Below are 17591 nucleotides of genomic sequence, written 5' to 3' on the forward strand. Positions count from 1 at the left end.
TCCCTCTATTTCATATGGAGTATAAAATAGTTTGTTAGTATTATAATTTATTACTCCGTATAATTATTATTATTATCATCATTACTCTGTATTATTTTTGGAGAATAAAAAGTTGTACTCCGTAATTACAAATTTACAACTACCACAATTCTCATGTTGTGATTGATCATTGAGCCAAGCACTACTACCATAGACCACTATCATTTAAAAAAAAAAAAAAAAATGAAAATGGCCCAATAAGTCAAGTAGTAAACTCGGCCCGTTTGATGGAATTATTGGGCTTTTGTCAGGCCCAAGCCTGAAATACAAGCCCAATAGTACGAAAAACTATTCTGAAGAAGGCGGGAAAAAAAAATACGGAGTATAGTTCAGCCGCGGCACAAAAAGAGGAGAGAGAAAAAGAGAGTGTGAAGTACGAAGAAGAAGCAAATTTCAGCAATCACAGATTTTGTTTGTTTCAAATGGGAATTAAGGTTTGAATTTAATCTTCTTTATCATAATTTTTCCTAATTTTGAACCCTAAATTTCTAATTTTGGTTTTGTTTTTTGGTTGAATAATTGAAAATTAAAATTAGGGTTTAACGAAGTTGCTGGCGGATAATGCACCCAAATGCATGAAAGAGCAGAAATTTGAGAGCTATTTTAATCGGAAAATCGCTATTGATGCTAGCATGAGCATCTATCAATTCCTTGTTTGTTCCTTTTTTTTCAATTTTACTTTAAAAATTCGATTCCTTTTTACTGGGGGTTTAATTGATTTTTATATTTTTGTAAAAAAATTAATAAATTGTGTTGTTAATTGTTGTAGATTGTGGTTGGGAGAACTGGAACTGAGATGCTTACAAATGAGGCTGGTGAAGTTACTAGGTATTACAATCTTATTTCAAGAATGACCCTTTTTTGCTTTCTTTTTTCTTTTAATTAATTAAATTATTATCATGATATAATGATTGTTTATTTGGCACCTGTATGGATGTGGGTATGGGAGTGGACTGGGGCGGGAAAGCTGATGTATGATGGTAAGCGCCGTGCTTGATTTTTAAGGTGATGAAGTAATGGCAATAAGGATGTTCATGTTATAGACCTTGGTTTGTACTTGTAGATGATTGCATTAATTATGCCACTACTTTAGATGATTCACCCAAAGCTAACTTGGTAGGGTCGAATATGTTCGGCCTAAACAAAGTTCCCTTGGATAGATCAAATTGTTGCTTCCATTCTATTACTCTGGAACAAAAGTGGACTAGTTTAATGTGATATTTGATGTTGTCCGTTAGAAATTTTAGCTCAAAATGTTGCCGTCTAGTGGTTATTCGAACTATGTTGAAAATAGATAGTTGATTCGAGTCATTGGTTCACTTAAGGGGCATTTGGTTCAGGATAACGGAAACATAGTGGAAAGGAAACAAATAAGAGGGGGGAAAGGAATCAAATAACTATTACCTTTTCATTTGTTTGGTTTAAACCATGGAAAGGAGAGAAATAGGAATTTTGTAATTGAGGGTAAGGGTATTCGCAACCCTAAGTTTTTTAGAGGTAACAAAGGAGGGGTAACCATTACCCTTAGGTAATGGTAATTGTTACCATGCCTTCTAACCAAACACACAGTAACGATATCGGTTTAGTTGGATCCGTTTCCACTCCAAAAAAACACTAGCCAAACGTCACCTTAATGTTTTCTAATATATATATATATATATATATATATATATATATATATATATATATATATATATAGACACACACACACAATTTTTTTTTTTTTTTTTTTTTTTAATTTAGTGTTGATTTTTCTACTTTAAGTAATTTGTGTTTTCAATGATTCTGCACCCAGTCACTTGCAGGGGATGTTTTCACGGACCATAAGGCTTCTTGAAGCTGGAATTAAGCCTGTGTAAGTTCTCCCACGCATTTGTGCTCTTTTTGGATATTTTTGAGCAAATACAGTTTCATGTAACTGTAAATCATAGACTGAAAACGTGATATGAAGACAATGTTGCTATGTGACAAATGGCTTGCACTGTTAATGATCATGTTTCTTTTATTTGATTCGAGTGAAATTTTTTCCTTCCAGTTACGTCTTTGATGGACCACCACCTGATTTGAAGAAACAAGAACTTGCTAAACGGTATGGGTGCTCTTTATTTGTTATTTGATCAGATCTCAGCACAGTGATATTATTGATTCAAATCCTTTAATTGGACTCTGCATGATAGTTATGCCAAACGAGCTGATGCCACTGAGGATTTGACAGAGGCCATTGAGGTATATTGCTGCAAATTATTACTTCGTCAAATAACAATTTTTCAACATCTAAATGTGCTACAAACTGCCTCTATTTTTCCCGGTGGGCTATTAAATTTCTTCTTTAACCATATATCTGGTGAAATTATTGATGCAGAAAGGCGATAAAGATAGTATTGAGAAGTTCAGTAAACGGACTGTGAAGGTACATCTCTTTCTCTATTTAAAAGTGCTGTTAGTGCAAGCTGCATCCTGCAGGGATCCAATTTTATTACTTGTTGGTATAGTTGCTATTAATAAATCAGAAGTCTTTGGATCTTGCCGTGGTTTCTTATTTGGTTCAAGTTCAGTAGGGGGTGTGGGGGCTGGTATTTATGTTGCATTGTATTAAGATGTTCCATGACTACTTGAAAAATACGTAGGCAGAAATGCAAATAGTTTATCAAACTTTTTCACTTTGTAGCTGATTTTGTTTGTGTTTCCTTCTCAGCAGTAAGATCATTCATTGTCTCAAAATGATCAGAACCACTCAAAAGATCACCTGTACGAAAAAGAATTTCTTAATTTAAGTATTTTAATATCTATATATAAGGCAATTACTTAGAAGTTTAGATATCAATCCTTCCCATTAGAAAGGATTCATTATTGATTATCTTGAACCAAACTTGCATGGGTGAGCAAATCTCTAGACTCTAGTTTATTATGGAGGGCATATCTACAGGGATTGTCTTATTCTTGATTGTTTCAGCAATAACACCCAGCAATGATGTGTAAGTCTCCTCTTTCTGTTGTAACTTTAATACTACCTCTACATTGTTGCAGGTGACGAAACAACACAATGATGACTGCAAAAAATTACTAGGATTAATGGGAGTACCTGTGGTTGAGGTGATTCTCTTAGTTTTTAAATTGCTTATTGTGTCATACTTTGTCCATTCTTATGTAAGCAAGATTTCTTTTCTGGTTTTGCAGGCTCCTTCTGAAGCAGAGGCACAGTGTGCCGCACTTTGCATATCTGGAAAAGTATGTAATATTTCCGTATTTTAATATGATCTTCCCCTCTTCCCCTAAATGATTGTGTTTGAATGAAGAGAAGCATCATATATACCATGTTATTATAGGTTATTGTATATTCAGTGCTGTTGGTTTTAAATTTTTAATTAGCATAATCTCATGGACAATGCTTTGTTCTTTTTTGCCTTTCCAGGTTTATGCTGTGGCTTCTGAAGATATGGATTCTTTAACCTTTGGAGCTCCTAAATTTCTCCGTCATTTGATGGATCCAAGCTCAAAAAAAATTCCAGTCATGGAATTTGAAACAGCTAAGGTTGGGGACCATGTAACTGTTGGGGTTCATTTTAAGTTGTTAGGCTGAGTCCTCTATTTACAGTATCTCTGATTCAGGTCTTGGAGGAGCTTAGTCTTACAATGGATCAATTCATTGATTTGTGCATTCTTTCTGGATGTGATTACTGTGAGAGTATTAAAGGTAACTAGAGACACTTTTGAACTCATTTATATATTATTACAGTGATAATTGTCTTGCTGTATGAATGTAGAATAAAATGTGTGACTCTTGTATTTGAGTTGTTTCTGTATTAAGGATTAAATAACCAAAAGGTTATCAAATTGACACCTTAATAAAACAAAAATGTGCTATACCATGCATCCACTCTTCTTGGTTTCACTGGGAAGTGGGACTTCTATATGTAAAGTTTTATTCAGGAAAAATCTTTTGAATTATGAGTTACATAAGCTTGTTTATCTTGGAAACTTGAAGTAGTCTAGAATCTATTATTCTTATAGATTTTCCTGACGAGGGAGTTTAGTTAGCTGTTGATGGTGGTGAGGTTTCTTGCAGTTTTTTTTTATCTTCATGAGACACAAATACACAGATAATTTCACTTTGTCTTTTGGGAAGGTAATGTCCTGAAGTGGTTGGCAGTGATCTTGGAGAACTTCAGTGCTAGTGGTATGCCCTGGGTTTGGGGACCCAGTAAAGCGCTATTGCCTGAGGTGTGTTATGTTTGGATAATGACGAGAGTCATGAGACGTGCAACCACTAAAATTGTATTTTACGAGGCTTTCTTTAACAGAACCAGCTCTTTAGTATGGAGGGTTTGTGTCTGTATTCGTGGTGTTATCGGTTGATCCTATCGCCATTGTGGAGTATTTGTTAGGAATGAGGGATGGAAGGAGTAGTGGCTCCTCTACCCCCTCTCCCCTCCGTGAATGTGTGATTTGGTTGGAGAGAAATGACTAGATCTTCTGAATCGGGGCCATTATTAATTTCCTTCTTAGCAAAGATTATCTAGTGAAGGGAATGTAATGTCTTGCATATTGCTTTGAGAGCCGTGTTCTTTGCTTCAAAAGAAAAAGATACAGTGGATCGTTGAGCTAAGTTTGATATCGTAGAGGCAACAATTTATTTTATTATTATTTTTTTTAGGGGGGGGGGGGAATATGAGGACAATTTAATATGGTAATTATGATTGTTTATCTTTTTTTTTTTTGGTAAAGAATGCTTCTTACCCAGAAGTTTTTCTCGTTTTGTAGTTAGTAATTGAAATCTAACTTGCAGGTATTGGTGGACTGACTGCATTGAAGCTCATTCGTCAGCATGGATCTATTGAGAATATACTAGAAAACATAAATAAAGAGAGGTACATTTGAATCCCGTGCCTTGAACTTCCAAAATCTCATTCATTATTATTTTATTTCTAGTTTAATGATTTTCACGGACATGTTTTATGCTAATTGGATTGTTGTTACTACAAGCTCTCTAGCCTTTTTGATTGTGTTAATCCTTGATTTAATAATTTATTCAGCTAAATAGTCCTGATATTTTGGTTCTGCTGGTGAAAGTATAGTGGTTATATCCTTATCTTGCTTACTTTTATTTCACTGATTACTGATAAGCAACCTTTAAAATAATAGGAATTCCATGGAGACATTGCAGTGCAAACACATCCAAAGAAGCTTGGAATTTCTCAGTTTTTTTTTCTTTTTCTTTTTCCCTTCTCATTCTTGATTTTTATAATTTTATGGATACTTGTTACTTCCAGACGCTATATATGCCGAAATATGGTTAATGTGGTCTTTCAATTACCCTGAGATCCTTTTTTTTAGAGTACTTTGCCTGGTAGGTGTCTAAAAACAGGATTGCTTTATCATATATAATTCATAATTATGTATTGTTAAATGTGGCTGTCTCTGTTTTTCTTTTCATGATCTGGTCTGGTAATATTCAGTGCTAAATTTAAGTATTTATGTGCAGGTACCAAATACCTGAAGATTGGCCCTATCAGGAGGCCAGACGGTTATTTAAAGAGCCTCTAGTGCATCCTGGAAACGAGGAGCCTGAGCTCAAGTGGAGCTCTCCTGACGAGGAGGTTGACTTTTATTTTATTTTATTTTTTTTAGTATTAGTTTTTTTTTTATTCTTTTCAGTAAGAAGTTGCTCTAAAAGGTTGTCTTTTTCTTTTTAGGGTTTGGTGAACTTTTTAGTGAAGGAGAATGGCTTTAATATCGATAGAGTAACAAAGGTAATCTTTGTCTCCAGGAGTGTTTCTATTTATCTGGTTAAGCATGCAATTATGATCCATTCCAAAGTAAATAGTATTAGTTTAATTCTTTTTAATCTCTTTTTTTAGGCAATTGAAAAAATTAAGGCAGCTAAGAGCAAGTCATCACAGGGACGGTAAGTAATTACTAAAGAGTTTGTGAAATCCTTACATTGGTTTCTTGTTTCTTTACTGGTTTACATTGCCATTTTATTTGCTTGCAGGCTGGAGGCTTTCTTTAAGCCAACTGTGACTAATTCTGTTCCAATCAAAAGGAAGGTATGTCTGCATTAGTTATGAATTATGTATAAGATATAAGCATATAACTATAGAAAATCGCTAGTATGCTTTCCATCCAACCATTAAGGTATCAGGTAGACAAGCACTAGCTAGTTTTTTTGCGTTTTTTCATCACTGTCTGATATTGCTTGGTTTGTGTTACTTTATACTGCTATCTTCAAAAGTTAGTAATCCTTTTCGATTCGGATGAAAGTAATATTTTTTCTTTGACTGTAAATCTATTAGTGAGCATTTATAACTGTGCTTTCAACTTCAGTAAAACAAAAGAAATCTTTGTACTTCAATCATGCTAAAATGGGATCTTGTATATCTCAATGCTTGCCCCTAGTGGATTATTGAATTTTAGGAGGCTTTGGAGAGGGAGGGGGGGGGGGGGGGGGGGGGGAAGGGCCGGAGGGGGAAGTTAAAGCTAAATTAATATTACTCCCTTCATCCCAATATAAACTTTCCTTTTCTCATATGCACACATATTCAGGAAAGAGAATGGCGGTGGGACTTTGTTGAGTATAGTTGAATAACAAAATTAACGTACTGGGTGCTGTTTACTGTTTGTTAATTGAGATGTGATTAAGGTGGGAGAGCGCAAGATAAGATTAGTTATTGGAGAGTGAGAATGTGAGATATAATTAAATTTAGTCGACCCTCATGTCTCACCCAAGTGGATATGATATTGATATAGAGGGAGTACCATTTTGATTTTTTTTTTATTCTTAAAAAAAAAACACTTAATGTCTGAAACTGTATTTCAACTGGGATAACATATTTTTTATCCTTATATCATCTGACAAACATTTAAGGTAATAAAATAGAAATGACAGGAGAATCGATGGCAAGAAAAAAACATACTAGAACCTTCAAGGCTTCAACTATCATCCATTAAATGTTTATGTAATCAGGAATTGTAATGTTGTATGGTGGCTGGCAGGGAACCAAATGCATGCTTGGCTCTTTCAAACAAGGAAACAGGTCTAGAATCCATTCATCACCAGCTAGTCATTATCAGACTGAAAAACATGCTTCCTTAAGCCTGTGGTCTGTAGGTTTGGGCTCCAAGCATTTGGCACCATCAATTCCAGTTCCTTTCTTTGGCGCATGAGCTGACTCCCCTGGTGAACATTCAGAACAAACATTGCTTATTCTTCTAATTTCAGATCCTTAAAAAATCTTAACTGCAATGAATATACAGGACTTGTACATTATTGATAAGAGAACAATTAAGAGCACAAAATCTGAACGTATGAATAGCCATAAATTGTTCCTTAATATTTCGAAGTAGCACCAAGATTCGCATTTCGTATTTTATCAAGCTGAGTAAGAAGTTAATATGCTAACCAATATTGGGCCAAATAGTAGGCAGTTTGTTTCTAAGGGCTGTGCTGGTTTGGGTATTAGTTATGGGATAAAAATATGTGAGAGATCCTACTACCCAATCTATATGAGTTGGTTATATATCTTCTGATTGGATTATGAGACAACCTACTTTCAGGCTTGAGTTATAATTTACATAGACTTGTCATGTGTAGTGGCTAAATATTAAACCTGCCAATGTCAGTCCTTTAATTGCTCTTGATAGTTGATATTTACATAGGCTTATACTATAGCTTGAACACAATGATTTTTGTGTTCCTAGCTCTGGGATGGATGCATATGGAGATTGGATTGTAGATTTGTATCATTGTGTTTACTATTCATCTTATTTAGAGGTCTACTGTTTCTCCTGGACGCGAATGTTCTTTAAGTATTTAAATGCTTCTGGTACGGAAAATGGAGCATGTTGCTCAACTGCTCAAGTTAGAGTTCTGGAGATTTAAGGGACGGAATGGAGTTAAAACTGCTAGAAACTGGTATTTGGTTATCTGATGGGACTGATTATATTGAGAACTGTTAATGTGGAGATATTACTATTATATTTCCAGAGTGACATGCTTGGCGATACTCTGTTGGGTTTTAATTGTAAGATGAAATTGAATTCCTAATTAAGATAAGTATTGAGAAGTCTGAGAGGAGCCACCTTTTATTGGATGGATAGAACTTGTGATAAATTTTCAGGGATTCAGGCATTCTGCATCAGTTTGTAGAATTTCAAGGCATCACATGCAATATTAGCACATTAAACACTGGTTGAGAACTAGTGGTAAATTATGTTCTGTACCGGAGATGGTGCCATGAGCAGCACAATGGTTGAGGACTTGATTTTCTGTGATTGGGGGTCATTAGACCACAGTTGAGGACTTGAGATTCATTATGTTGTATGATTGAGATGGTCCCTTGTAATTTGTAATATTGTGGGTGATGATTCATTGTATGTGGTTACTGGAGCTTGATTTTGGCAAATCTGGTGATCATAATCCTGATTGATGGCTATAGCTGTGTTGGTGTAGCTTGCTGTCAAATCCATGGATGGAGTTCTGTGCATGGCAGAAAGCCTATTTTGAACTTTCCAGAACCACTGATGTTAGGCTCAGTAGCTCTGAAGTATAATAACTTAAAAACAATTGGGAAAGGAGTTTATAATTCTTAGATTTTTTTAGTTTGAGGTTGGGGAGCTGATGAGATATGTTGAAGTGGCATCAATCTCTAATCCTTTTTCATTATTCTTTAGAAAACTTTTCCTTGTTGAGATCATATCCCCCCCCCCCCCCCCACAACACACAGACACACACACACACACGTTGTTGTCCTAAGTAAAAGGCAGGTGGGCTTTGAGAATATTGAGATAATGAATCTTTTTTATTTCGAAGTTGTCTTAGAAGTTGTGCTCTCTTACACCCTCAGCATATTGTCAACAACGGATCTAGTTTGATAGGCTTGAGCTTGTAAAACCATCTGAGTATGTCTATTTGCGTGTGTGTGTGTTTCACAGTGTTTGCACTTTGGCTGTGGGTAAAGCTACTCTTTGAATAATCATACTTGTATAAAACTTATTATTTTCCTGTTTTTTTAGGCATATCCCTTCTGGGTAACTGATGATTGCTAGATGAAATGTTCCTGGGTGCTATGTCATAGGCACATTGAAACACATTTTAATTTTACACGAGAAAACATTAAGCTGACAATTTAATACCTGGGTAATTTAAGTGTAATATTGTTTGGATGATTGTGTTTTTATACAGGAAACTGTGGATTCTACCTCAAAGAATACATCAAACAAAAAGCAGAAGGCTGGTGGTAAGAAGAAATAGAATTCCTTCTGCATGGATTCAAATTGCTGTAATACCAAGACTGTCTTTCATGTAAGTAGAAATTTTCCGATACATTTATTTATACAGGTATTTTAGAATTCTAGTTTCAGAACAGATCAATAAGAAAAATCAAACACCACATGTTCGATATTAGGAGACTGTTATCTTTGTTTGATTTGCTATATGCATGCCATTTTCTTTTGCAGGGCAGGTTGTATTCCATTTGAGGCCACGTTTCCCCCCGGTTGTTAATTTAGGACTCAGAAGGATCATTTGCAAATGTAAATGGATAGTTGGCAAAAGTATGCAGTATTTTTCCTTGTATCTGCTGTTGAGTTAGGTGCTGCTTCATGTTCATGTAAACTTGAATTAGCACTTAAACTTATGTTGTATGACGGAATGAATTAGCTGTTAATGTCATGTTGGTATTTTATCTTGGTGAATTAGACTGAATGCTCCCAGATTGGCAATTGCCATTTTCCTTGCAAAGTTGCAAGCCAGACATGATAGAGACTATATGCTCCATATTTGCAGGGGATTCGGTGCAGATTAAATCTGTTACATTAGCTACCAAAGGTGCACATCTCATGAAGAGGCGTGGTAACGTGACTAAGGCCATGCCGCCTGCTAAATTTATTCAACCCCAAGACACATGAGGCGTGAGAATCGATCCCAAGATCTCTTAGAAGAGGGAGGAAAGCTCTAACCACTTGAGCTATCCCTCACTTTCAATTGCAAACTTTATATTGAATTATGATATCTGATTTCATTGTATGTGTTTGGAGATTCCAAACCCATAAGGGCAAATTCATGGATCCTCTACTGAATTCAAGTACAAATATTAATTTTTTGATACGGAGAACTCCATATTATTCTTACATTAATTAATCCGATAAATGTACGCTAGTTCACTTCAACTTAATTTCACTTAAGTTCAGTTAAGCTCCAATCAGTTTAACTTCTAAATTTCATTCTCTCATAAAATATTCATTTCAGTTCAGCTTCAATCAGTTCAGTTCAGTTCAATTCAGCTCCAATTAGTTCAGTTCATTTTAGTAGATGTGAACAAACTTTTATATAGAAAATTTATTTTTTAAAAAATATGAAACGCAAAACGATGTCGTTTCACTTGGTTTCTAAGGTTTATTGGGCAGTACAAAACCCTGGAGTTGCACAACACTCCTCTGTTTTGGCCAACCCGCCGGACCAACTCACCTCACACTCAGAAAATTTGCTGTCACAAATACGCCATTACAGTATATACCTAATTTCTGTAAAACTTCAATATTTTTGGGTGTCAAAAAACTAAACTTTTCCTCTTTTCTTTCTGATATATTACCTGTTTACAAAACCCTAAACCCTAATTTTTCTTCCTTCAATTTCAAAAGTTGCAATTTCCCCTCTTTTTCAGTAAATTATTACTTGTTTAAACAAGCATTTGATCGAAGATGCAGCACGATGAGGTCATTTGGCAAGTTATTCGTCATAATCACTGCAGTTTTATGTCCAAGTATGAACCCTAATTTTCAAATTTTACCCTAATTTTTTCTTCATTTTCTGGGTATTGGTTGATTAATTTATTAATTATTGCGTATTGTTGATGGATTAGAATTGAAACTGGTTTATTTTGCCGAAATCCGTATAATGCGACTGGTATTTGTAATCGGAGCTCTTGCCCTCTTGCTAATAGTCGATATGCCACAATTCGAGAAGATAAAGAAACAGGTGCTTTATTGTTGATTTCTTTGATTTTAATTTGTAATTTTTGGTGGGTTGACTTTTATGTGAATGAATTTTATGCTATGGTTTGGAAATACAGGGATACTTTATCTGTACATGAAAACTATAGAGAGAGCTCATATGCCTAACAAGTTGTGGCAAAGGATTAAGTTGCCGTTAAATTATGATAAGGCGTTCGAGATTATTGATAAGCATATGGTACTCAATTTCTGTTTTTCTAGTCTAAGTAGTTTGAAACTTTGAATTATTGATTGAAAGCGATTTGTTTGGTATACATTGATGATTTTGGGGGTGATTTTTCTAGATGTATTGGCCGAAATATCTCGTGCATAAGGTGAAGCAGCGATTGACCAAGATGCATCAAATGCGCATACGGATGAGGAGGCTTGCTATAAAAACAAGGTGCCCTTTTTTCTAATTTGACAAGCTCAAAGTTTTTCTTTATGTTTCATTTATTGTGGAGCTTCCGAGGCCTCTTTCGTGGTAGAGGGCCTCTATATTGAGTCATTGGGATTAATGGTAATGGTTGCTGAAGATATATGTGTGAGAGCTTTCTTAGAAGCATTGTGGTAATGATGCTGTTGATGTATATACTTAAGAATCATTTTCGAATTGTGATTGGTTTAGGTTCACAGTTATATGGGGGTTCTCTCTTTTATTATGTGTTTCCTATACAAGGGAAGTGATTTGGTTGTTTTCCAGTGTTACTCTTATACATTTGTACTGATGATACTTGTGGTCTCGTTGGCTATAAGGCCTGGTTTCATATGTAGTCATGAAGTTGTTGCCCCTGTTCTGGCAACTTCAGCGTTATATAGTTGCTAGATTGTGTTTTCTCATTTGTTTATGTTTAGTTAAAGTTACTTATAACCTTTCTGACCTCATATTGTGTGACCTGATTTGGTTGTGTTTATCAAGAGCAATTGTTCTTGAAAATAGCCAGCAGACAGGATCAAATGTTGTGCTTTATTAACTTGTTTTGGGCTTGGGCTTGTTCTGACTATGAGTTATGTTCTGTTGCCATTGTTTTGTTGACAAGGACCAGCAAATCAACATGACTCTTTTAATTACACTGACTTAACCTATCCCAGTAACTTTATAATAACTATATAGGTAGTGAAAATCATGCTTCATGGACCTCAGTGAGATTGTTTCAAGAATATTTAGATGTAAATAATGTAGTATTTTGTAGAGAGATGATAAAAGTAAAAATGAATAGTGGTAATTTAATGGTGGAATGATTTAAATTGTACAGAATAGTTTTGTGATTTTTGAAAGTATGGAATTTATATTAAGTTATGGTCTTTTTTAGTTGTTCCTCTAACCTAATAAAATTCCATATTAAAAAAAGATAGAGCTCTTACAGGACTGGCACTGTTGTATGATTGTACTTTTTTTTTTGCCATCTTTTCTTTTCTTCATGTGTGATGCTGTTTTTATCTTATGTAAATATTCGATAGATTTATTTTCCCACACATTCTATGTTTGTAGAGTGTATGTACACATATCACTACTCTGTAAGTTCTTTATCCATTGCCATAGATGCCTGGCGATGTAATTCAAGCATCAAGCCCTCGCTGTATTGCGGACTTTGTTATATACTTCGCATGCTATTAGAGGTAGGAAAAATAGAAGTTGTGCAACATTTCTTATTGGGCATATGTTTCGGGTTTGTCTTATATTGGATAAATATTTTTCTTCGTTTATTTTACTGCTTATCTTTACCCTTTGTGTGTGTGTGTGTGTGTGTGTGTGTGTGTGTGTGTGTTGGGGGAGGGGGATTCTTGCCACGTTCTTCGGTCAGTAATAAATACTTGAGTTTTTATGTGCTACAGGGAAAAGATTATGACAACTCCTAGGAAGGAGATGAAGAGGGATGCCAGAAGATTAGACAAGGCTGAGATAGCTGCAGCAATTGAGAAGGTAACAACGTGTTGCTGCAGAAGGGTTCTGTTGTAATGGTCTTCAAAGTTATTTATATTAACTGGTGTTTGTTGCAGAAAATTGAGGAGGAATTGCTTGAACGCCTTAACAGAGGTGTCTATGATGACATAAGCAACGTTGATGAAAAAATATGGAAAAAAGTTCTCGCACCCTCTGAACAGGAGCTTGAAGATGATGAAGAGGTATGTTTTTAAATGCTCTTTTCAGGATGAAGAAAATATTGATATTCCTCCCTTTACTCATATGTGAATGATGGAAATTCCAAATTTTTAAAAGCCGCGGATTGTTAATGTGCTTTTCGTCCAATCCTATTGCTAAATGACTTTATGTTGACCTTTGGGTTAATCAGAATGAGGTAGAGTATGTAGAAGGCTTTGAAGATCTTGAAGAGGAAGATGATATGGAGGATTTTGGTCTTGCAATGAATGAACCTCTCAGTGATGATGGCGAAGGTAGCCTTTCCCGGCCTCTGTTCATTTTTTTAGTGCATTGAATTCTGTTCATGAATAATCTGTTGGTACATTCTACAATTTGTTTTGTTTTTTTTGAAATTTATTTTAATAATTTATTTATTTATTTATTTTTTATAATTGTTATTTTTGGAACAGATGACGTAGATGAAGATGATGAAGACTCGCATGTTTCTGATAAAAAGAGGAGCCGAAAAGAATCCAAATACTCTGCAAAGAAGATGGACAGGGATGAGCCTCTTTCCAAGTCAAAGAAGAAAGCAAGGGTTCTTGTTGAGGTATATTTTGCAACTTTTGTATGGTTCTTTCGGACGAGTATCGATATGATTATTGCCCTATTTATACCGACAAGACAGTCATTTGATTATTTGGTTTCATAGTGTACATTGTGAACCACTATGTATAAGCTTAGCTCTTGCAGAACTCGCATTTATCTTTCTTGTGGTTAAATGATATTTTCTAATTGGTGTAAACTAATCTTTTTAACTATGCTCTGTATCTACCATAGTTAAAATTATACATTTCAAAAAATCTGCATCTTATCTATGCACTCTGCTGGGAGGAAATTAGGGGCAACAAAAAAGAAGCTAGTTTAGTGGTGGATTACAAGGAAATGCTATGGCATCATTTCACTGTATCCTTTCCTGTTTCTTCAGATTCTCCAGCCTTAATGATATGAAGTGAATTGAATATTTGAATGCAGCTCTCTTTTCTCCAGTTTACTTGTGATTTTTTTTTTTTATTTCTTTTATGAAACTTAAGGCATTAGATATTTATGAAAGAACTTGGGACTGTCATTTTTACTTTCAAAGTTATTACGTTGTGTCGCTGATTACCATGGTGTATGAGATCTCAATTATTCCCATCATAAGCTGTGTCCCTGTTGCTGGTGTCACTGTTTGGAACCTTCGACCAACTCTCTCTTTCGACCAACTCAAAAACATTTGTGTTGAGACTGTTGACTGTTATGTTGTTTCCCAAAGTTTGGTGTTTTGGTGTAGGTTCATGGCATTCCAGTAAACGCCCGTTGTGCGCTCAGTTGTTTCAATACACACCTAAGACCTGTCATTCTCACATATGCTGATTTTACATTGAATCCATGTTTGTTTTCCTTTTCTGCAGGTTGAACATGAAGATGCTGAAGAAAGACAGACCGCAACTCACTGAGAGCTTTGTAGAAAGACAGACTGCAACTCACTGAGAGTTATGTTCAGTTTTGGTAAACTAGTTTAGGTTATGTGACAAAAGACTTATCACTTACAAATGAGAGGTGAAACTGTTGTAGGCAATTGTGATAGTTATTATGGATTTATTCAGTTTTGTGCAATGGTGGCAAATGCTGGAGTTTTTTACCATTTAAATCTGGTACGGGATCCAAACCTCACTGTCTGAGTTACCTGATTTTAGATAAAGTACATCGTATAATCTTCTTCTCATCAATATTAATCACTATTTCATAATTTTTTATCCTTAGTATTTTCTACTAGTATTTTTTTTTTCCATATAGTAATAATTTTTAATTTTCCTTGGATGTTTGGCAAAATTTATGCTCATTTGATTTACTTTCAAGACTTCAGAACGCATATTCACAAAGGACTGGTTGACTTTCTGGTAACTAAATGCATGCTTGGCTCTTTCAAACAAGGAAACGGGTGAAACATCCATTCATCACCAGCATTCAGTCGTTATCAGACGAAAAAACATGCTGCCTTTAGTCTGCAGTGTGTAGTTTTAGGCTCCAAGCATTTGGCACCGCCAATTGCAGTTCCTTTCATTAGCGCGTGAAAGTCGATTCTGGTGAACATTCAGAACAAACACTGCTTATATGATCAAGCTAAGTCTTTTCCATTAGACCTAATAAGCCCGTTAAAGGACTATCTTTCTTGAACATGAATCAAAGTGAATCGGAGGGAGCAAGTTTTTAAGTATGCTTGAAAGGGGCAGAAAAGAACGTGATTTACACATTATTCATTTATTAGACTTAATTTCTAAAATACAGAAAATTTATAGTAGTAGTAATGTATTATACTCCCCCCAAGACCAACACTAACCTATCTAAGCTGAAGCCAGATTCAGAAATGGCTATATGTCTTCTTCGGAAGGTGTCACGCAATGCATGCCTTTGAATTTATATTATATTAAACTCCGTATTATATTGTTGTTTGTCAGAGAGTTGGAGATTCAAGTAAGATATGATTCATATGAAGATTAAAGAATTCACGCGAGTTCTTCATGGTAGTCAAGTTGCACTGTCATCAATGATCTTATGTGTAATTCTATTATACTAATTGCAACCTTAGGAGTTTCATGCTTGTCAATACGCATCTTATTATAGGCAGAGAATATTATTAGGCAGAATGGACACGCGAGTTTTGGTTTGTTTGATTATAACTTGTGACACGACACGTATTTAAATGGCTATTCCGTGGTTTGGACTTAACCAACCCCAAGATACATGAACTCGACATAAGACAAGGCCTAAATCGCCCCAATGCTGTCTTTACTTACTCGAGCTTTTTCTCATGATATGAAATTCAACAATAAATGAATGGAAATAAAAAGACATAAAACATTTGATCTGGTCTGAATTGGTCTGAAATAAGTTAATACTCCGTATCAACTTAAATAAGATATGAACATGGCGAAGTTAATGAAACTTAATTGAATCTTACCTTGAAACTTGGAATTTTTCCTGGAGATATGTACAAAACTAATTTTCCATCGTTAAATAATATTCGAAGATAAGAATTTGGATATAATAATTAATAATAGCTTATTAATATCTACATTAGTATTTTAAAACTAAATAAACAGTCTGTCAGAGTGAGTTGGAGATCCTAATAAATAAGTTCCACCTTGATGCCCTGACCTTAATCAAATCTTAATAAAGTATTTGATTAATTAGTTTAAGGGTAATGCATGTTACGTTGCATGTAATTTAATTAGAGGTCAAGTTATTGTAGTATTATAAATAGGGGCACTCACCCAAGCTTTCCTCTCATCATCATTCAGCAATAATAATCTACAAACTAAAATCCTGCTTAATCAAATATGAAATATGTTGAAGTTATCTTAGTATTTACTACTGTTGCTGTCATGTTGAGCAGCGTTGCGACTGCCCGTGAATTTGGTGATCAAATTCCCGGGCAGCAGCAGCAACAGCAGCTCCGTATATCAAACATAATGGCTGAAGCATTTCTATCAGAAGCCGCTGCACGGGCAGCAGGGACTCTGACTTGCATTGGAGGTGGCTCTTCATGCTTAAATGACATGAACGGGTGTTGCCCTGGAAACCGTTGTAAGATTTACATGTGGCAAGGAGATGCAAGGTGCGAGTGGTGCCCGAGTGCTGGTGGTACTTGTGGTGCCTTGGATCAGTGTTGCCCCGGATACACCTGTGACAGCACTTGGCCACTCAATGGAAAATGTGTTTAACTGTCAAGATGTAAGACTGTACCAGTACAACTTATGTCGTTGTACATGACTAGCCTTCAGTAGCTAGTGTGCTTGTTTTCTTGCTTTGGTTTTCTCTATAGCAACCTCAATAAAATAGACGACACTTTGAGAGTGTGGGGAAGGGTAAGAGATCGATCTCTACCTTCAAAGTGTGCTCTCCTAGTGTGGATTGCACCCTAACCTTTTGTCTCGGAAAGTGCAATACTTACCATTAGGTCAAACTTAGTTTGTTACCGTACTAGTTTTATCTTTGTTATGTGTACTTATACATATGCTGTCATGTATTTGTACACTACTTTGTGTAGAAATTTGAAGTTTTGTCTTCAATGCTTATCTTGTTTGTTTCATTTCTTTTATTTCACCATACCTACTTTTCTCTCAAAAAAAAAAAAAATAATAAATAAATAAAATTGGGTTCTAACACTCTAAAAACAATTACCCATAAAAATTAATCCATACTTATTTTTACAACAAACTTATGATGTAAGGTTCAAAAGTAGACTTGTGTAAATACACTACAGTAGATTGCATCATAAAATACACCTAAATTGCTAAAATTTACTTATACGAAGTATGAAGTACTACTTTGGATTAGAGCGCGAGACTATACATTCATAATAAGTCGATTTTTTACAATAATGCCAGTAAAACTGTACGTGCCTTGATGTATATATAGTTCAATGTGGAAAATC

The 17591-nt window shown here is 35.1% G+C and overlaps 2 protein-coding genes across 3 annotated transcripts; both read left to right on the plus strand.

Annotated features, from left to right (window-relative positions):
* Positions 1–337: 337 nt before the first annotated feature.
* On the plus strand, positions 338–9722 carry LOC145625282 (flap endonuclease 1-like). Of its 2 annotated transcripts, XM_081678345.1 has the most exons (19): positions 338–473; positions 576–692; positions 809–867; positions 1835–1894; positions 2075–2128; positions 2217–2265; positions 2402–2449; positions 3067–3132; positions 3217–3267; positions 3452–3571; positions 3649–3733; positions 4826–4907; positions 5522–5636; positions 5733–5789; positions 5898–5944; positions 6032–6086; positions 7033–7216; positions 9221–9340; positions 9496–9722. In XM_081678345.1, the coding sequence occupies exons 1-17, from the start codon at positions 462–464 to the stop codon at positions 7201–7203; spliced, it is 1248 nt and encodes a 415-aa protein (XP_081534471.1). In that variant the 5' UTR covers positions 338–461; the 3' UTR covers positions 7204–7216; positions 9221–9340; positions 9496–9722. The 2 variants fall into 2 exon arrangements, with proteins under 2 accessions (XP_081534471.1, XP_081534474.1); XM_081678348.1 differs by lacking the exon at positions 7033–7216 and having other exon boundaries at positions 339–473.
* Positions 9723–10463: 741 nt separating this feature from the next.
* Positions 10464–14903, plus strand: LOC145561888 (protein mak16-like). The gene is made up of 9 exons (XM_081622019.1): positions 10464–10799; positions 10899–11014; positions 11109–11227; positions 11334–11431; positions 12865–12952; positions 13030–13155; positions 13323–13425; positions 13582–13721; positions 14566–14903. The coding sequence occupies exons 1-9, from the start codon at positions 10738–10740 to the stop codon at positions 14608–14610; spliced, it is 897 nt and encodes a 298-aa protein (XP_081478145.1). The 5' UTR covers positions 10464–10737; the 3' UTR covers positions 14611–14903.
* The last annotated feature ends 2688 nt before the right edge of the window (positions 14904–17591 follow it).

This window comes from Chenopodium album, chromosome 1 (genome assembly GCF_948465745.1).
Source record: "Chenopodium album chromosome 1, dcCheAlbu1.1, whole genome shotgun sequence".
Classification (NCBI taxonomy): Eukaryota; Viridiplantae; Streptophyta; class Magnoliopsida; order Caryophyllales; family Amaranthaceae; genus Chenopodium; species Chenopodium album.